Source organism: Mirounga leonina, unplaced genomic scaffold (genome assembly GCF_011800145.1).
Source record: "Mirounga leonina isolate KUSES-001 unplaced genomic scaffold, KU_Mleo_1.0 Mir_180, whole genome shotgun sequence".
Classification (NCBI taxonomy): domain Eukaryota; kingdom Metazoa; phylum Chordata; class Mammalia; order Carnivora; family Phocidae; genus Mirounga; species Mirounga leonina.
In genome coordinates this window covers 26,502,588-26,523,709 of record NW_023270469.1, presented here as the reverse complement: position 1 = coordinate 26,523,709, position 21,122 = coordinate 26,502,588, and the positions used below count along the sequence as shown (strand labels likewise).

Sequence of the window (21,122 nt, the reverse complement as noted above, 5' to 3'; positions counted from 1 at the left end):
TTCCCATCTCGCAGCAGAGGCAGGCGCTGAAGAGGGTGGGGCCGCCCTGAGCAGGTCCATGTTCTCAGCTGTCTGCTCCCATCAGCCCAGACAACCTGCGGACGACCTCCCCGGCTCCCACCAGGCCCTGCTCATGGTCACCGGCTATCTTCTGAGGAAATGGCAAGACCAAGGCGTGGCTGAGCTGAAAAGGCAAGAGGTCCTGGGACCCAGAACACCCCAAGGAAAGAGAGGCCAGAGGGGCAGCCTTGGGAAGCACCCCATCCTGTCCCCACACACGCGCCCTCGCAAGACACCTGACTCGTGGCCACATGAACACTGACTGGGCCCATCTGGCCCCATCCACCCTGCCCTGCCCACTGCCAAGTTTGCACATTCGAGTCCTTCTGCCACTGAGGGGCAGTTGAGCACATGGGTTCTAGGGCTGGACTGCCCAGCTTTCTTTTTTCCTTTTTTTTTAGAAAAGTAAAATATTTTATTTTGTATTTATATATTTTTTTAAAGATTTTATTTATTTATTTGACAGAGAGAGACACAGCGAGAGAGGCAACACAAGCAGGGGGAGTGGGAGAGGGAGAAGCAGGCTTCCCGCGGAGCAGGGAGCCCGATGTGGGGCTCGATCCCAGGACCCTGGGATCATGACCTGAGCCGAAGGCAGACGCTTAACGACTGAGCCACCCAGGCGCCCCTTGTATTTATAATTTATAAATCTCCCAAAGTTTCCAAATATTTGCCATCTATCTAATCTATCATCTATCTATCATCATCTATCATCTACCTATGTTTATTTTTTTATTATGTTATGTTAATCCCCATACATTACATCATTAGTTTTAGATGAAGTGTTCCATGATTCATTGTTTGCGCAGAACAACCAGTGCTCCATGCAGAACGTGCCCTCCTTAATACCCATCACCAGGCTAACCCATCCCCCCACCGCCCTCCCCTCTAGAACCCTCAGTTTGTTTCTCAGAGTCCATCGTCTCTCATGGTTTGTCTCCACCTCCGATTTCCCCCCTTCATTTTTCCCTTCCTACTATCTTCTTTTTTTTTTTTTTAACATATAATGTATTATTTGTTTCAGAGGTACAGGTCTGTGATTCATCAGTCTTACACAATTCACAGCGCTCACCATAGCACATACGCTCCCCAGTGTCTATCACCCAGCCACCCCATCCCTCTCACCCCCCACCACTCCAGCACCCCTCAGTTTGTTTCCTGAGATTAAGAATTCCTCATATCAGTGAGGTCATATGATACATGTCTTTCTCTGATTGACTTATTTCGCTCAGCATAATACCCTCCAGTTCCAGCTTTCTAATACAGACATCACCCTGCCCCTTGGATAACCGTGGAGAAGTCTCCACATGGCCATGCCTCTTTCTTTCCTCATCGGGACAAGGAGGCTACTCCTGGGAGGATGTCTGGAGGATTAGGTGAGATTAAATAAGATAATACACTTAAATCACTTAATGAGTTCTATTGTTAGCATGAAGGTCCCTGAAGGCAATATTTGTCTCTTGTGTGGGCGCCTGGTACGCAGCAGGTGCTCAGTAAACGCATGTAGAAAGAACGCTGAATGCACGAGGGGCCAGGCCGAGCAGAATCTCTGCGTGAGGCTGTCAGGCAGGACGTGGGGCAGGAGGGGTGCTGGAGGCCGGGGCACCACGGGGGAGTCAGAGGAAGGACGCTCACTTCTGCCAAGGGCAGGACTGCTCCTAAGCTCCAGATAGTGGGTGCCACATGGGAACGGCAGCCCAGAGATGCCACGTCTTCCAGTATTTTCTGACAAAATAGGAGGTCCAGATTTTTATGTGAACTTAACTCAGGTTTAAAAATTGACAGCTAGGGCGCCTGAGTGGCCTAGTTGGTTAAGCATCTGCCTTCGGCTCAGGTCATGGTCCCAGGGTCCTGGGATCAAGCCCTGCATCGGGCTCCCTGCTCAATGAGGAGTCTGCTTCTCCCTCTGCCTCTTCTCTCTGCTTGTGATCTCTCTTGTTCTCTCAAATAAATGAATAAAATCTTAAAAAAAAAAAAATTGACAACTAATCTGATTACTAAAAAAGCAGGCCAATTAGAACTAATAAACAAACTCAGCTAAGTCACAGGATACAAAATCAACATGTAAAAATCAGCTGTTCTTCAGGATGCCTGTGCGGGCTCAGTTAGTTAAGTGTCCAACTCTTGGTTTCGGCTCAGGTCATGATCTCAGGGTCGTGAGATCGAGCCCTGTGTCAGGCTCTGTGCTCAGCACAGAGTGTGCTTGTCCCTCTCTGTCCTCCTCTGCTTCTCTCCCCACGATCCCTCTCTGAAATAAATAAAATCTTTAAAAAAGGCGGGGGGGCGCCTGAGTGGCCTAGTTGGTTAAGCATCTGCCTTCGGCTCAGGTCATGGTCCCAGGGTTCTGGGATTGGGCCCCATGTCGGGCTCCCTGCTCAGTGAGGAGCCTGCTTCTCCCTCTCCCTCTGTCCCTTCCCCTGCTTGTGCTCTCTCTCTCTCAAATAAATAAATAAAAATCTTAAAAAAAAAAACACGTTCCACGTTCATGGATTGTCATTGTTAAGATGTCAGTCCCTACTACCCAAAGTGATCATCGGACTCAATGCAATCCCCATCAAAATTCCAATGACATTCTTTTGCAGAAATAGAAAAATCCATCCTAAAATTCATATAAAATCTCAAAGGACCCCAAATAGCCAAACCATACTTGCAAAAGAAGAGAAAGTTGGAGGTTTCACACTTCCTGATTTCAAAAGTTACTACAAAGCTGTAGCAATGAAAATTATGAAGTACTGGCATAAAGACAGACATAGAGACCAATGGAATAGAACAGACAACCCAGAAATAAGCCTTCACATACGTGGCCAATTGATTTTTGACAAGGGTGCCAAGACCATTCAATGGGGAAAGGACAGTCTTTTCAACAAATGGTGCTGGGAAACTGGACGTTCACATGGAAAAGAATGAAGTTGGACCCTTGCTTTACACCCCAGACAAAATTCACTCAAAAAAGATCAAAGACCTAAACGTAAAAGCTAAAATTATACAACTCTTAGAAGAAAACATAGAGGAAAACATTCACGGTCCTGGATTTGGCAGTGCTCTCTTGGATGGGATACCAACAGCACAGGCAAGAAAGACCAAATAGATAAGCTGGACTTCATCAAAATAAAACCTTCTGTGCATCGAAAGACACCATCAACAGAGTAGAAAGGCGACCCACGGAATGGGGGACACTATCTGCAAATCATATACTGATAAGGGGTTAATATTCAGAATGCAGAGAGAACTCCTGCAACTCAACCACAAAAACAAAAACAAAAACAAAAACAAACAGTTCAGAATGGGCAAAGGACTTGAATGGACATTTCTCCAAGGAAGACAGACACATGGCCAATAAGTACAGGAAAAGATGCTCAACATCACTAGTCATTAGGGAGATGCTAATCAAAGGCACAATGAGATACCACTTCACACCCATTATGATGGCTATTAATTAAAAAAAAAAAAAGACCTCAGAAAATAACAAATATTGTTGGGAATGTGGAGAAACTGCTGGTGGGAATGTAAAATAGTATACCCGCTATGGAAAACAGGACGGTAGATTACTCAAACAATTTTAACTAGAACTACCATATGATCCAGCAATTCTACTTCAGGGTATTTACCCAAAAGGAGTGAAAATATCTTTAAGTGATATTTGCACACCCATGGTCATAGCAGCATTATTCATAATAGCTAAAATGGGGAAGCAACCCGGGTGTCCACTGATGAACAGATAAGCAAAGTGTGGTGTATCCATACAATGGAATATTATTCTGCCTTAAAAAGGAAGGAAATCCTGGGGCACCTGGGTGGCTCAGGTCATGATCCTGGGGTCCTGGGATCAAGCCTGTGTTGGGCTCCCTGCTCAGCAGGGGAGTCTGCTTCTCCCTTTCCCTCTGCTCCTCACCTCCACCTTGTACTCACACACATACTCTCTCGCTCAAATAAATAAAATCTTAAAAAAAAAAAAAAAAGGAAATCCTGCCATTTGCAACAGTATGGATGAACTTGGAAAGCATCATGGTAAGTGAAATAAGCCAGTCACAAAAGACAAATACTATGATTCCACTTATATGAACCACCGGGAATAGCTAAATTCACAGAGACAGAGAGTAGAAAGGTGGGTGGCAGGGGCTGGGGGAGAGGGTTGGGGGAGTGGGTAGTTGGTATTTAATGGGAACAGTTTTAGGTTTGCAAGGTGGAGAGAGTTCTGGGGACGGATGGTGGTGATGGTTGCACAACAGTGTGAATACACTTAATACCACTTCAAAACGGCCGCAATGGTAAATTTTATGTTATGTGTATTCTATCACAATGTTTTTAATTGTTAAAAGAAGAGAAACAAAGCAGGCAAACAAGACACCTTTGAAGGCTAGATCTTGGCTGCCAGTCTGTGGCCTCTGAGCACAATTTTTTGAGGTTCTACCTTGAGGTTCAAGGGCAATGCAGGGAGTGCAGTCTGGAACACTGGCAGGAGCCTTGGGGGTGTGGAGGCCACTGCTCCAGGGACATCCACAAAGGAGGGGGAGCTCGAGGCCACCAGGATGTGGCCTGGGGCTGCTGCTGCCAACATTGGGGAGGGTCATCCAGACCAACCACAACCACATGTCAGTTGCCAGACCAACCACCAGTGGCCTCTGTGGCCTGGGTCAGCTGGATGCCCGAGGACTGGGGACCTGTCGTCCAACTGCTCCCCACAAGGAGCACGGTGGGTGCCCAGTAAATACAAATATCTCCATCTGACATGTATCAGCGGGTACACCTCCGAAGACTCTCGCAGCCCCCTCAAGCCTAGGTCCCAGCGGGGATAACGGCAGCCCCCCTTACTGAGTCAGCTTTGCCAGCAGGGCACGGGGACCTCCTAAGATCATCACTTTAACCCCCCAATTCTGTGAGGTAGATACCATTATTATCCCCACTTTCCAGGAAGAAAAACCGAGATTCCAAGAGATGAAGCCTTAGTTAAGCAACTTGCTCAAGGTCACCTGACCACTAAATGGTGGATGTCGGATTGAAACTTGGGTCCGTGGGACCCCCATGGGACCCTCAAACTCCACTACCAGGGCTACACTGCCTTTCAGGAAGAGCAACATGGGAAGGCAGCCACATCCAGAAGGCAGGTCTAGACAAGGCTGGGAATAGGGCACCATGAGCATGAGGCAGAGTGTCCATCTCTTTTCTTAAATGAGCAACATTTAGAAGAGCAGGAGGGTCGGTCTGGGTCAAACCATAGTGAGGCCCACAGGAGACCAGAGCATGCAGAAGCGATATTTCACGAGGCGCAGCACTTTATCGTTTGTCATCCATTTTTCTGTCCAGTCTCACGACTGAGCTAGCCGCTAACCACAGAGCACCCTGTATCAGCCCCAGTTCAGAGAACGGTAAATGAAGGCCCAGGGAGGCAGTGACTTCCTACAGCTGCCTGGCTAGCATGTGGCGTGGCTGGAACTGGACCCCTGTTCGTGTGATTCCAGATCCAAAGCTCTTCCCAGTAAAGACGGTGGTGGTGGCAGCAACACCAACATAATCGGCTCAGCTCATCAGGTGCTATGATGTCCATTTTACAGATGAAGAAACTGAGGTGCAGAGCGGCAAATAACCAGCCTAAGGTCACACAGCTGAGTAGTGCCCAAAGTCAGGATTCGAACTGGCCCTTGGCCCATGTGGTTGGACATAGCTCCACAGAGTTGGACCCTCCGAAGAGGAGCCCAGAGACCTGGAGCTTCAGGCCTGGATGCTCTCTGAAATTTTCAGGAAAGAACTGGCAGTGAGGAAATTCAAGGATAAAACTCGAGCAAAGATGAGGAGCCATTTGGAATTCTCCCAGTCGTCCAGGGGAGCTGGGGATGGGAGAGGACAGGGGCTGGGAAGGTTTGGAAAGCTGGGGCACAAAGATACCAAAAGGCTAAGATGCTTCACCTTCAACCTCCCCTGTAAAAAGTAAGTAGATTTTGCTAAATGGGGGTGCCTGGCTGGCTCAGTCCATTAAGCATCTGCCTTTGGCTCAGGTCTTGATCTCTGGGTCCAGGGATCGAGCCCTGCCCTGCATTGGGCTCCCTGCTCGGTGGGGAGGCTTCTTCCCTCCCACCCCCGACTTGTGCTCACTCTCTCTTTCAAATAAATAAATAAAATCTTTACAAGAAATAAAAAAGTAAAAGAAAAAAAAATTTTTTTAATTTGTTTAAAGTTATGAAAGGCCACGTATTGTGATGATTTCATTTCTACAAAGTGTTCAGAAAAGGCAAATCTGTATAAACAGAAAGCAGATCCCTGGTTTCCAGAGGTGGTGGGGTGGGCGGGGGTGGGGGGGAAAGGAGAGTGACTAAATAGGCCTTTTTAGGGTGATGAAAATGTTCTGAAATTAGATGGTGGTGTTGGTCACATCACCATCTTAATATACTTAAGACCTTTATTTTTTTTTTTATTCTTATGTTAATCCCCATATACTTAAGACCTTTAAATTGTACACCTTAAAGGGGTAAATTTTGTGGTATGTGAATTATATTTCAGTACAGCCCTTTAAAAAAAAAAAACTTTTTCAAAAATGAAGTGCCGGGACAGTCTAACCTGGAGAAGGTCAGGGAAAGAAGAGCTGCTGACAAGCTCTTGCCATGGGCCAGGCAAGTCCTGCAGGTGTGAGCCCTGGACCAGCCCCCAGCCCCACAGGGCTACCCAAACCTTGGTTCTGCCCCTCTACTCAGCTTGCTCCTCCTGCCACAGTCCCTTTGCACAGACTGTTCTCTCAGCCCAGAACCCACTTCCTCTGCTTTATGCCAGACCTTAGCTCCAGCACTGCTTTCTCAAGGAGGCTGTCCCTGACCTCCCCAACGGGTCCTGATGTCCCAGACAAAGGCCTCTGGTACAAGCCCTCCTGCCCTGTGTGTGCCCACCTGGAAAGCCCTTGTTACTCTTCGAACTTAACATGGGTGCATGTAACAAATGTCTGTCCTCTGACCCTAGACCGCAGCCTCCAGAGGCCAGGGCGTGCCTGCGCACCTGGACGTCCCCAGTGGTTAGCTTGGTGCCCAGTGGATCCCGGGCACTCCGCAAACATCTGAGAGAGGGAGGCAGAGGGACGCTGCAGGAGGCAACAGAGACACAAAGTTGGTGTGTCACCCTGCCGAGAGGAGCCCCCGACAGTGAGGCAGACAGGCCCAGAGGTAGCAAACAAGGGCGTCAGTATATCAGAGGGAGACACGGGGCACTAGGGCCGCCCCAAGGAGGCCCACCTGACTCAGCAAGGGGCAAGTGGTCAGAACAGACAGTTCTTGAGAAGAGGATACACCTGTACGGTGGGAAAAAATGCTGCATTGAAAAAAATGCATAAAAGTAATCTGCTGCTCCCTGGAACCGAGAACAAGTCACGGTATTCAGTGATGTTCCCCCAAGCAGAAGGCCCACATGCTGGGTCACCACAGAGAAAGAACTTGGCTCCACCTGAAGGCAGGCCTTTCAACACAGAGCCCTGAGTTCAGGGCACAGATCCGAGGCAGAGATGATGTAGAGACAGGGTGAGGGGCCTGAGTTCAGGGCATGGATCCAAGGTAGAGATGATGTAGAGACAGGGTGGGGGGCTTTGGGGAAGTGGGGAAGGTCACACAGACACAAAAGACAGACACTGACCATGGCTGTGGGGGGAGCTGAGCCCCCGGACAGGGGCCTCAGGGCCCACGTGCAGGTGGGGAGGGAGGGCCCATGGTCAGCCCCAGAGGGCATGCAGCTCAGAGTCTGCACGTGTCCTCCTGGCCAGCCAAGGAAGGAGACAGTGCTTGCCAGCATACACCTGAGGCCCTCCCTGGCTTCCAGAAGTCTGAGAGCTCCTCCTCCCATGTGCACTCCCACCAGCCTTCCCTGGGGTCGCCTCTGCAGTGAATTCTGTCTACTAGGACCGCCCGGTAGTTGGACGGGGTGGACTCCGCAGTGGCCGCAGGGCTGAAAGCACCCCTGTACCTCCCCGCTTCACTTACATCTGCACACACAGCCTACGCTTCTAGGAAGCACAAGGAATGGGGCACGAGGAGCAGGAGGGGAGACCCAGGCCTCTGGCTCTTACCACCTTGCCCTCTCGCGCATTCCTGAGCCAAGGGGGGGAACCCTATCTGTCCGTCGTGCCAGTGGCCCGGTGGGTTGGTTCTAGGGGCCCCAAGCAGTGTCCTCTGCCCTGCCCCACGGTGGGCAGTGGCCTCTGCCATCCCATCCTCCCCAGGTACCTGGTTCTGCAGCTGGGTGGATGCGGCTTGCTGGTCACTGTCTTGGAGGGCCAGCCCCTCCTGCAGCCGGGCTTTCTCTTCCTGCAGCTGGGACATGGTCACCACCATCCTATGTACCATGGGGGCCGCACCCGGCCGCCCCGCCAGGCTCGAGCACCTCCCGCTGCCAAAGAGCCGCCCACCTATGAGCAAAGTAGTGGCCAATCAGCAGGACAGCCGAGGACCCACCCTGGCTGAGGAGAGGGGGCCCGTCGGGGCAGGGCAGACCATCGGGGATGGGGCGGGGATGCAAGCCGATGGGCCGGAGGCCGGGGGCTGCAGGAGCATGGGTGAGCCAGGGGCTCCAGGGCCTCCCCTAGAGGAAGCCACGCCCGTGGGCAGCTTCTGGGAGACAGGATCGCCTGGATCAGGACTTAGGAAAGCAACTTTCACCCTATACCCCTCAAAGTGTGCGTCCTAGGTCTGACGGGCCATCCCCTCTCCACGGCCAGGCTGCAAGGAACCGCAGCTGAGAAAGACACGGCTTCTGGCAACAGGTGATGAAGAGTCTGGGGTTCTCTCCCCAGAAAACACTCTTCTTGGGAGAATATGATTTCTTTAAACCCCAACCCCCCTCTAGAGCACAGAAGAGAGGCAGAGGCTCCCCAGTCTGTCCTCTGACCTCCGCAGGGAGTGATACCTGCACACAGAGAAGGGGTGAGGGGAGGGTGTGCGGGCACAAGGGACAGCGAGACCAGGACACATGGACACAGACAGAGCATGTGAGCAGGAACACAGCCAGGCCCGCTCTGGGCTGACACCTGCACTGAGCACAGGGACTGCACAGGCACGAGGAAGAGATAAATACTAAGGGGGAGGGGGGCCTCCGCCTGAGTCCTCCTCCTGCCACGGCCTTCCACTGTCCTGTCACCAGGAGGAGAGAAACAGACAGACGCACGGAAGGACAAAGACACAGAATCAAGGGCCATGACCTGCTAATAGGGCCTGGGATGTATGTCATAGCTTGCTTGGAGGACACCAAGAAGGGTCACCGTCTCGGCGAGGAGCTGGGGGTGTGCGGAAGTGGGGCAGAGGAGAGGCGGTAAGGGCAGGAGATTTGCCTCTCCCCTCGGGTAGCTCAAACGGAGACCTGGCCAAAGCCCCGGGAGGCAGAAAGAAGCGTCCAAGAGTTTAGTGTGACAAGTGGCATCTGTTGACCCCAGGCCTCCACTCTGAGAGCAGCAGGGCTTCTGGGCTCCCCCACACTATACCCCGGGAGCCACAGCTGAGAGGCAGGACTCCCAGGGGCTCTGCGTCTGAAGTCACACCCCCTACTGGCAGCTTCCACCCACCAGGAGGGGGCAGATGTGCTCACTGAGACTTCAGAGAGGCCAAAATAGAGCTTCTGGGCTGGGCTGGATGTCTCAGCCCTGTCCCCAGGAGGGTGGGCCCTGAGAAGTCCCAGGTCCCGCTCTCCAGAGGGCAGGCGAAGCACACACAGGCTGGCTTTTCCCTTTCTCCCAGTCCCTTGCAAGAGCTGCAGCTTGAGACCCTCTGGGAAGCCAGAGCAGGAGCATGGCCAGCTGGCTCGTGGCCCCGGCCGTGGGGCCTGCATGGGACACAGCAGGTGTATCACACGCAGTTGGCCAAGCTTCTGCTCCCTGTTCTAGAGAGAGTGAGGTCAGATGGATGCTTCCAGGCCTGCACACGGGGCTGCCATGAGCAGCATGTGACCAGCATGGCCCTCAGCCCTCTGCAAACTGCCATGGTGTGGTAGGGAACACACTAGACTCCCGGTCCCAAGAGCTAGTTCTGCCACCTACGAGATGGGAGGCTGGGGCCCCTGGGGTCCTCCTTTGCGAAATGGGGACACTGGTCCTTGCCCACGGAGGCAACCTTGGAAAAGGAGCCTGGAATCCATGAGGGATGCACAGAAGTGTCACCCAACAGGCCGCAGGACTCGGATGAGACATGGAATCATTTTTCTCATCCAGGATACTGAGAAGGTTCGGAGACCCCTGGAGCCCACAGAGGGCTTCGTCCTGACCTCAGCACAGGGCCACAGCCAGGGGAGCTGAAACGGGGCCTGGAGAGCACTTGCCAGGGGAGAAAAGACCTTCAAGGAGCTAAGGGAGGTCGGAGGAGGAGGGAGAGGTGAGATCAAAGGGGCACTTAGGGATGCGGGACAGAAGGGGTCTTGGCACCGAGAAGGCTGCACGCCCCTCTTAGTGAGCCAGTTGTCAGTGCAAGTCATCAAAAGAGAGTGTGCCTCAGAGACCCTGCCTGCACACCGTCCCTCACGGTCACTCAGGCGCGGGGACACTGAGGTCCGGCTCTCAGTCCCCACTCTTCACGGGAGCTGCTCTCTCTCTCTCTTCTCCACAAATTAGGAGATCCAACTTGATTGGCTGGACGGTGCACCCCTTCCCAAGGCCCATCTGCCCACACCTCGGCCAGACCCCGGCACCTGCCCCTGAACACCAGACAGGCAACCGCGGCTCTGGGACAACCCCAGAGAAGGCAATGGCTCCTTCCACCCCACAGGGGGTTCAGAACGACCAATCCACCCCGCTGACGAGAGGAAGAAAGCAAGAGAAAGCTTTCTCTCCACACCTTCTTGGCCGTCCCCTGGGGCTCCTTGAGGATGCTTTTTCCCAATTACTGCTGCGCTCGGGCTTCCCGCTAGGGCACCCCACAAAGGGGGCCCATGGACTCTTCCAGAACCAGTCATCCTGGACAGAGAAGAAGGGAGCCACCAGCTCCTCTATCCTGGCCTTGGGGCAGCAGGGGACCCACAGCTAAGGGGGATGGGTTCAGGCCTCTCTCGGCAGGCTCTCTGAGGCTGCTACCCTTGGCCTGCTTTAGACGGGCACTGGGGAAAAGACAAAAAGCAGGGAAATTCAACCCCAGCCCACACGGGCCTCTCATCACTGGGTCGGGCCCTGGTGGCACCGGGAGGGGGGCATCCCTGGAGTAGGGGCGGGCGGGCTGGGGTCTCTGAGCTGAGCGGCCAGCTGGCCAGGATTTGGCTGGGCCACCTCCAGGTGAAGCGGAGAGCATGGGGGGACGGCTCCAACGCCACAGGAGCCCCCCTCCAGGGCCAGCTTCAGCGGGGGCTGTTCCAGGTTGGCGGGCGGGCCTGCTTTACCTGTTTTCTCTACATTCATGGTGCCACCAGCTTCCTGGGCCTCCCGGTCCCGCCTGGGGGCCGGCGCCTGCCTCTTCGGGAGCTTCTCCTCTTTCGTCCCCTGACTCTTGTTCTCGCACCCCTTGTCCAGGAGGGCTTGCTGCCAAGACACAACCAGAATCCTCACGTGAAGGGGACTGCAGAGGGGAGGGCACCCCTCCTGAGCCTGAGGATGCTGTGCTCCTGGAGCTGGTGAGCACCCCGGGCCCAGGGATCCATCATTCGCTGTGTGAGTGGGTGAGGACAATGAGGCCTGGGGTCTGGAAGAAATGTGCCCAGATGCCACGACAAGACAGTGGCAGCGTATTTTCTGGGCCCCCGCTGGCAGCCAGCCATCTGCACCCATGAAGAAGGTTCTCAGGCACTTAGACGTTCTCACGTGAAACTCACTGGGCTATCCCTGCGGGGCTCTGGGGGGCATGAGCCGCCAGGCAGCAACCTGCTTGCCTCAGGCCCATGGCCCCCCCATTCACAGGGCTGTCCAGCCCCACCAGGCACAATCCCCCCCCAGGATGTCAGCTGCCCCCACCTACAGACGGCACCAGCTTGGGACTGCCAAGAGGGGGGCACATAGATCCAAACGAGCAGGGGAAGGCCATGCCCCCCCATCTCCTGGTCAAGGAGAAACCGAGGCAAAGAAGGCTGAGGTAGAATAGGCCACCGGACAGGCAGGGAGAGAGGCGGGGAGGGACAGAAAGAATCATCCAGAGATGATGCCGCTCACGTAGAAAGACATCCAAAGCAAGCCGCAGAACCACATGGATAGTGTAATCCCATCTGATGATAAGACAAATAAAACAGGCCTCAAAAAAAAAAAAAGTCTGGGGGACTGTATAGACAATGGTTCTCTCTGGGAGGTCAGGTGATGCAGCAGCTAGGAGGAGAAACGTGCATCATTTAAACTTTTGGGCGAGTAAAAAGAAACTTAACCATGAGAATGTGGGAAGAAGGGAAAGGAGCCTTCATATTTCATTTTGAACCTTTTCTCGGCATTTGTATTTTCAGGCTTATAAGCATCTACAGTGTTCTGTATTTATTTTTTAATGTCAATGGAAATTATCTGGGAAGGGGAGTATAAACATATTTTATTTTATTTTATTTAAGTTTTATTTAAGTAATCTCTACACCCAACATGGGGCTCGAACTCACGACCCAGAGATCCAGAGTCGCATGCTCTTCTGACTGAGCCAGCCAGGTACCCCTACAGACACTTTTTTGCGTGTCTTTGTGCCTTCTGTATTTGAAACAAAAGACAAATGCTCTGTTTAAAAGAATGCTCTGAGAAAGGGGAACCCTTTTACACTGCTGGTGGGACTGCAAGCTGGTGTAGCCACTCTGGAAAAACAGTATGGAGATTCCTTAAGAAGTTGAAAATAGAGCTACCCTACGACCCAGCAATTGCACTACTGGGTATTTACCCCAAAGATACAAATGTAGTGATCTGAACGGGCACATGCACCCCAACGTTTATAGCAGCAATGTCCACAATAGCCAAACTGTGGAAAGAGCCTAGATGTCCATCAACAGATGAACGGATAAAGAAGATGTGGTATATATACACAATGGAATATTATGCAGCCATCAAAAAAACCCAAAATCTTGCCATTTGCAACCGTGGATGGAACTAGAGGGTATTATGCTAAGTGAAATAAGTCAATTAGAGAAAGATAATTATCATATGATCTCACTGACATGAGGAATTTGGGAAACAAGGCAGAGGATCATAGGGGAAGGGAGGGAAAAATAAAATAAGACAAAGTCAGAGAGGGAGACAAACCATAAGAGACTCTTAACTACAGGAAACAAACTGAGGGTTGCTGGAGGGGACAGGGGCGGGGGAAATGGGGTCACTGGGTAACGGGCATGAAGGAGGGCACGTGATGTGATGAGCACTGGGTGTTACATACAACCGATGAATCACTGACCTCTACCTCTGAAACTAATAATACACTGTACGTTAATTAATTGAATGTAAATAAAAATTAAAAAAAAAAGAAAACAAAATAAAAGAACGCTCTGAGTCTGGAGTCAGAAAGCACCGGGTGTGAAGGCCGGCTGGGCCTCGTGCGTGCTGTGTGGTTCCGGGCAAGTTACTGTCCTTCCCTGAAGCTTCATTTTCCCCATTCCTAAAATAGAAATGTTACCAGCCACCTGATGCCCCTGACGTGAAGGGAAACTGCAGGAACTTGTGCAAAGTTCTCCAAGTGGCTGGTGCACAGTAAGAACCAGATGTCAGGTTAGCATAATATTCTTTCTGTACTTTTCCATGTTGTTGTTTTTATTATGGCTTTTGTAACCCCAAATCCAACAAACAGAGAAAAGAAAGAGGAAAGCCACATCAGCAGCCTCGTTCACCACGTCGGACTCCCTCCCTCTCTCTCTCTTGCTCTCTCTCTCTCTCTCCTCTCTCTCTCTCTCTCGACCTCATGTTCTACTTGAGAAGGAAGGGTGGTGAGCACAATCTCTCGTATGTAGGAAAACTCCTCCCCCCGACTTTATTTGGCCCGCCCCCCCCCCCCCCCCCCCCCCCACCGCCCCCCCCCCCCCCCCAGGCTTGTCACCGGTGGTGGCAATGACAGCAGCTGGGAGTTTCCAATTGCCACCAGAGCAAAGGTTACACTATTTCTGGCCCGTTGGCCAAGCCACAGGAAGGGAACCGGGGGGCGGGGGGTGTGCCGGGGGTGTTGGGAATTTCTGCAGCACCTCCAGAGGGAGCATGTCAGGTTTTAACTACTTGAGAGGCTGGGGCAGGGAGGTGGTTCCCTAAGCCTACCAGGTCACCCCACAGTGCCTGGGTCCCTCCTTCAGCCCCACAGCCCTGACCTCGAAGCACCTATAAACATAATGGAGCTTTGTGAGGGCCCAGAAGGACACCAACATGGAAACTGGTTGCTGACAGGAGCTTCTCAGAGATTCTCAGCAGATCTGCTGACCCCAGGACTCGGCAGCAACCACAACCCAACACCCCATAATCAAAATTCAAGAAGAGAGCCACCGCCCAGCTCAAGGCAGCCGGTCTCTGACCACCTCCTGATTTAACTACCAATGGCTCAAGTCAGAGAAAAAAAAAAGGGTTCTCTGGTTTCTTTAACTGTTCCCACACCAGACCTGCTTTTCTTGCAGACCCTAAGATAAAAGAAGGACCGTTTGGTTCAGTTTGCACATGAACCACACAAGAAGGGCCGAGAAAAGCCTTGGAGCCCAAGACGGTCTCTGAAGCAACATGAAACCCTGGGCCATGTTCAGATCAGGACTCGGGGCCGCACGCCGCCTGGGCTCAGGACTTCCATCTGCATGAGGGAGGATATGCCCTCAAAGGGCACCTGGGTTTCCTGCACTCCATCCTGCCCCCCATTTGCCCATGTCCCTTCAATATGAGCCCTCTCCTGTACCATCCTTCTTGGGCAGGGAGCCTTCGCAACACAACACCCCCAAATAACTCTGGTCCTTCATCCAGACTGTCAGGTCTATTTCTCTGCTTCGGTATGGGCCAGGACCGGGCACAGACACACTCTGTAAACATCTGTTAACAAATGTATTCATTTAAAAAGTACAGCGCCTGGACTATCCTGACATTGTTCCAAGTCATAGCTGCGTGGATGCGTAGATATTTAAGGAGCTCACTGCAATCAGAAATGATACAAAGGACTGGTTAGATAATTTATGGTAAACCCTGAAGTAGAATATTTTGCAGCAGTTTAAAAGAATGAGGGAATTCTCTGTATATTGACATGCATGAAGATATCACAAAGACCTACTATTGAGGGAAAGAGCTAGTCACAGAACAGTATGTACAAATAAATAATAAAGTTGTATAAATATAATTAAGTGGTTACATAGGAAAAATACATAAGCACCCAACTCTTAATAGTGGATTTCTCCAAGATACAGGACTATAGGAGATATTCGTTTCTAAATATTACATCCCTGTGTGAATTCTTTACACCATATGTTAGAAAGCTCGTCATGTGTAGCTATTCAGATCCCAGCTTGCTGTGTGACCAGTAGCAAGTTACTTAACCTCTCTGAGCCTCCATTACTTCATCCATACCACTCAGATAAAACAGTAACTGTGTCTTGAGATTGTTGAGTACTGATGTGAGATATATCACATAGTACCAGTGCCTGGTAGAAAGTCCGTGTCCAATAAATAGTGGTTATTATTACTATCACTATGTATTATCTCTGTAACCAAATACACAAATATACGTAAAATTTGTCTTTTGAAAATCACTTGGTGATAACTGCAAGAGAAAAGAACCCAAGTTTTGGCAAAAATCCTGTCTAGCTCTGGATTCCCACGTCAAATAGGAAATACAAGTAGTGCCCCACGGATAAACATGCTCAGGTGGGGATTAACAGCTACCCCCAAACCTGCCTGTTTTCCTACTAGCTTCTCAGCGAAGGTCCCACATTTCTCACTTTAACACCTCAGCCAGGGTGTGGCTGAAAAGTTTCTGTCATCTCCTGTGAGATTTTCCCCCGAGATAACGTAATAAAGCAAACTGCTCCATCCACGCAGGCTCAGGGCGGATGTGCTGTGAGGACCTCAGCAAAGAGACGCACGGCAGGTCCCCGGCTAGCTCCCAGGGCTTCCTTCCCCAGACAGCCTGCTGGAGACCCAGCTGCAAAAGCTCCGAGAGCGAAGGCCCACCAGCCTGGCTCGGCCCGTCACCTTTCTGAAGGCCCCAGAGCTTACCTGCACGGTCAGGTAGAGCCTGTGGGGGCTCCCAGGGCCAGCCCAGTCCACGCTGAGGGCTCGGCACTGAGCGAGGGCCGGGCGAGCTGCACTTCGGGCACCGGAGTCCTCGTCACTGCTGACCGGGGTGTCTTTTCCACGCCCTGTCCCAGGACAGAGAATACAGGTAAGATGCTAGGCCCCTGGCTGAAGGCTGCTGGCCAGGACCCCTGGCTAGGGCCGCCGCTGAGCTCTGCTTCCCCACCGTCGGGGCCGGCCCAGGCGCAGCCAGGAGGGACTCACACGCCCTCACACGCCTGACCTACGCGGAGGGAAGGCCTGGCACCAGGCAGGGGCTGTGCTCCTTTCTTCCCAAAAGCCACCCCGAGCTTCTCTTTAGCAAGGCACCCGAGGCCTCTGGGGCGGGGGGGTGCTCTCCACCCTCCACAGTGGCTTTCGGGGCTGGCACTTGCTCATGAACACCCTCTCCAGAGAGCAGCAAAGGGAAGCCGATGCGAACCGGGCTGCGCTCATCTTCCCCGGAGGTGCACCCCAGGCCCGTGGCTTTATTACCAAGGCCGCCTCTAGGTGGCAATTTCTCCCCTGCCTTCCTAAAGGCCAACTCCTGCTTCCCGCAGCCTCCAAAAGCATATTCAGGCCCGGCTAAAGCACATCCCCTCGAGTCTCTGACACAGTGCCTCCCTCACCGGCTGGGCCAGAGAGCTGACCGTGGTATGGCTACCCCATGTACCCCATCCCAACCCCCCACCAGGGCCTTACTGCTCTGCCCGATCCTCAGTTTCCTTGTCAATAATATGGGGACAAGGAACCAAGCTCAGAGTCCTGGGGCGAGGGTTACATGGAATGACACACATAACATGCTCACTCTGCACCAGGCACACAGAAAGTGGCCACGGATGCAGGCCCTTAGGGCCATAACCGCGGAGGGTTAATAACGTGCCCAGGGTCACACTGAGCCAGTATTGCGATCCCATGGGCTAACTCACCCTCTGCTTGCCTATCCCTCTGAAGGCAGAGGTAAGAGTCGGGGTGGGGGCGGAGGGGCCGGGGTGACCAAGCTGGCTGACACCCTACTCAGTGTTAGGCACTCTGCTTAGCATTTCACCCACGGGATTTCATTTGACCTTTGTCTTAAATTGTAAAAGTGGATTAGTCTGTATGGTCATATAATCTTCATAATACTCACTTAATAGATCAATATGTGTGCATGCCCACATACACAAGATCAGAAGGAACTATAAAAAATGCCCATTAAGAAGCTTATGGGTGATTTTTATTTTCTTTTTTATACTTTTCAGTGTTTTTTCTTTTGAGTGGTTTTTTTTTTTTTTAGTTTTTTTAAAAATTTTTTTAGTTTTTTAGTTTTTAGTTTTTTGGGTTTTTTTGTTTTCCAAAGGAATGTGTTTTTGTCTCTTACTTGTTTCTTTCGCTTTTCTCTCCCTTTCTTTTTACCAAAAAAGCAATACTCATTCATATTACATTTGTAATCCTTAGGAAAACCTTGTGGGGTAGAGACCATCTTCATCCCCTTCCAGACAATTGAGGCTACCTGACCCAAAAGCCCAAGCTTTTCCCAGAGACCCCAGGGCCATCCCCAGGCTCACTGTCCCCTGCAGAGAGACTTTGGAGGGTATCATTCCGGCGGCCACCAGTGGCACAAATGTGGTGGGAGAGAGGGGACTGAACAGGAGTTTGCTGTGTGGCCTCTCTAGGCCTCAGTTTCCCCTTTTGTACCTGGGGGTGGGGGCTTGGATCTGATGGCCCAGAGGGACTCTGCTAGCTGAGACAGGCTGGTAATCTAAACCCCTTTCTCTGTAGGTCAGGAATAACAGACAGTAAGCCCCTCAAGACATCTTGACTGAAGGCCCCTCTCTCCCTCCACACTTCCAGGAAGACTTGCCCAAGCCCAGCTCAGGAGACAGTCATGGGGCAGCTCCCCAGACCCGAAGATCCAGCCAGCACCAGAAATCAGATGTGCCGCTCACTTCTTGGCGTGTGAGGTACCAGGGGACATGACCCAGAAAGGAGAGCTGGTGTTGACAGCTCCCCCAGGGGGCCAACGAGGGGGGGGGCGCACTCGGGGACTCCTTCACTGTCCACCTGCTGTCGGGGCCCCTACAGGAGCCGCCCTGGATGGCACCTGAAACCGAGCGCAGGGCACCCAAACCCGGCCGGGCCACGCTCCGGGGCGGCCTCGGTCGGCCCCTCGCGCCTCCGGCGGGCCGGCCGGCCGCGATCAGGTGTCAGCGCCGCGCAGGGCACCGGGCGGCCCCTTCACCTACCTTGTTTACCAGCCGCCGCAGAAACCGAAGCGAGAGCGCGAGCGCTCGGCCAGGGACCAAGGACGCGCCGCCCGCGGAGCGCCCCCCGCCCGGCCGGGTGGAGATCGCGTGGTTTGGGCGGCGTTGGCCCCCTGCTCCAGCGACCGCGTTGAAGTTTAACTCGGCGTCCAGGACCTCTCTTTACGGGCGGGCGCGGGGCAGGAGCGCCAGCGAGATTGACACCCCGACTGCGACTCCGCGCCGGCCCGCGGGCTGCCCGGCACCCTGTAATTACCTGACAGCTCTGACTGAGCCTAGGAACTTGCGAGAAAGCCCGGCCTCATCTCTGCTATCTGGAGGAAGGAAGGGAAATAAAGAGGCATTTTAAAAATGCGGACTCACCAGTTCTCAACCTCCCCGGGCCGGTGTATGGGAAAGGGCGGGCGGCCGGGCTGGCGGGGGCGGGGCGAGCCATCCCCGGCTCGGGCTCCCCGGCCCGGCCCACTCTCCACAGGCCGCGCAGCGAGGGCGTGGCTCCCAGGTTCCACGGCCGGCGAGACGGGACCATGGCCCGGGGCTCAGCGGCCTCCTCGGGGCGCCGGGCGGCCTGCGGACACAACAGGGGAGGCGAGGCTGAGCCGGCTGCCCGGCACCTGGGGGGAACCCATCAGAGCCCGCCTGCAACAGGGCCACCTGTTACCCCCAACTCCAATGCCACCTCCACCCGCCCCCCCCCAAAGATCCCTGGGCTTGCGGGATGAAACAGAGCCCGTCATCATTTCAGGGTGCTTTGTCCCAAGTAAGGAGGCTCAAAAGTGGGTGAGGAGCCCATCAGGTGTGTCTGCAGCACACTGTGGAGACCTCACATCTCAGCTCCTCCGCTGGAAGCCTGGCAGCCTGAAGACACGCCAGGTCACAGCCCCTCACGGAGGTAGCCCGAGTCAACCGCATCTCCATAAATCTAATCAGAAGGGGCTGACTGTGGCCAGTGACAAGATAGTCTTGTATATATCAAATTCTCTTAAAGTCCACTCATTCTATTCAAGTAGCCTTCACTCTGTGCCTACAACTTGGCAGGCAGTAAGATACAACGATTCATTGCTTCTTCATCTAATAATTATTTATCTGGTATCTGCTGTGTGCCAGGCACCTGCCAGGGGTCCTCTTTGATCAGGAGAGATGGGGCCTCAAAGCTCCCTGTCAGGAGGGAGGTAAGCACTTCAGCAAACCTTCACCATCCGAATAGGATGCAGGGAGGCACCAGGTGGTATGGGAGAAGGGGATGGGGGTGGGGAGCACCGGTCTGAATAGAAAGGCCCATAGGAGGGCACCTGGGTAGTGCAGTGGGTTAGGCATCTGACTCTTGGTTTTGGGTCATGTCGTGATCTCAGGGTCATGAGACTGAACCCCGCATGAGGCTCCACACTTAGCATAGAGTCTGCTTGAGATTTTCTCCCCCTCTCCCTCTGCCCCTCCTGTTTGTCTCTCTTTCTCTAAAACAAATTTAAAAATATTTAAAAAGAAACAAAGCCGCATAGGTCACTCATGAACTGAGCAGATGAATAGAACAGACTTTAAGCATTCCCTACACGAGTCTTTATTGAACACCTATTGTGTGTAAAGCAGCTGTGAGGGCATTTAAAGTACCCAGCTATAGTCCCAGACTCAGACGGTGATGCAGAAGAAGCCAAGTCAGCTCAGAGAGGTGATGTGGAATTTGCTTTTGGTTTTAAAATGGAGTTCGAGGCACCGAAGAACTTCCTAACGGTGTTACCTGGACTGCAAATTGCTTTCTACCAGACAATGAAGATTACCTATTTGAACGGTGTCCACTCCCCTGACCCTCTTGGCTCTCCAGGGTGGGGCCCACAGCACATTCATCGGTGCAGCCCCCTCCCACCCAGCCTGGTACTGGAACAACACCCACACCAGACCCCTGGCAATGGCCTGACGGGTGAATACCTTGAAATACATGCACACACCGGCCCGGGCTGAAGCCTGGCAAAGAGCAGGGCTGGGGACTCAGAGCTGGGAGGCTAACGAGGGTCCCAGGACCACAGGTGAGGATATAATCACCAAAGGCACCCAAGCACGGAGCTCACACTGGGTGGTAAGGAAAGCTGGAGAAGGACGGTCCGAGGTGGCAACAACACCAGGCAACAACATGACCGGCTGGTTGGGGGGGGGGGTGGCGGGAGGAGAGGATGGTCAGTTCCCAGCGAGCAATGCCATGGGGAGGCCAAACTGGAAGAAAGCCCTAGGGGCTTTGGAAGGGAGCCCATCAAAGGAGCCGGGCAGAGGGCAGACCTGGGTAGGCCCAAGAGGTGGGCAGGGCTAAAGGAAGTGGCCGCTTCCTTCTCCGTGGGGAAGTTTGGCTTGGCTGAGAAGGGGAGGCTGAACTGAGAGGATGTGGTATGTAGAACAGGAGGCATCCGAGCTTGCTGGGTGGACAGGACCAGGAATGACTGAAGCAGGGAGAGGCAAAAGAAGTCAGAGTGCAGGGATGGGTAGCGGAAGATCTGGTGACCGCAGTTCACACAGCTGAGCCCTGGAAGAATGCCAGGCTTACTGGCTAGGGACTTGTGCTCTCTGCCTTCCCTCACTGAGGAAGACAACTTGGAGGAGGCTCCTGGGTACAGTGCTACTGGACTGTGGGCCAAAGGATGGGGCAGAAGCTAATCCAAGTATGGGGGCCAGCTCCACTGAGGAAATGAAGATGGACCAGTGTGGAGCAGAAGGAA

The 21,122-nt window shown here is 53.0% G+C and overlaps 1 protein-coding gene across 8 annotated transcripts in view; it reads right to left on the bottom strand.

The window, feature by feature from the left end:
• The window catches only part of KIFC3 (kinesin family member C3), a 38,319-nt gene that overhangs the window by 15,159 nt on the left and 2,038 nt on the right, over positions 1 to 21,122 (bottom strand). For 3 of the 8 annotated variants that reach the window (XM_035025110.1, XM_035025108.1, XM_035025107.1), the window contains exons 2-5: positions 18,784 to 18,988; positions 16,121 to 16,263; positions 11,383 to 11,521; positions 8,256 to 8,437 (exon numbers count right to left, since the gene is read on the bottom strand). In XM_035025110.1, the coding sequence (XP_034881001.1) occupies positions 8,256 to 8,437; positions 11,383 to 11,521; positions 16,121 to 16,263; positions 18,784 to 18,949 (630 nt within the window). In that variant the 5' untranslated portion in view covers positions 18,950 to 18,988. Of the gene's footprint in view, positions 1 to 8,255; positions 8,438 to 11,382; positions 11,522 to 16,120; positions 16,264 to 18,402; positions 18,560 to 18,783; positions 18,989 to 21,122 lie in introns of those variants that run through there. The other 5 variants (XM_035025115.1, XM_035025109.1, XM_035025112.1 and 2 more) reach the window with 4 other exon arrangements.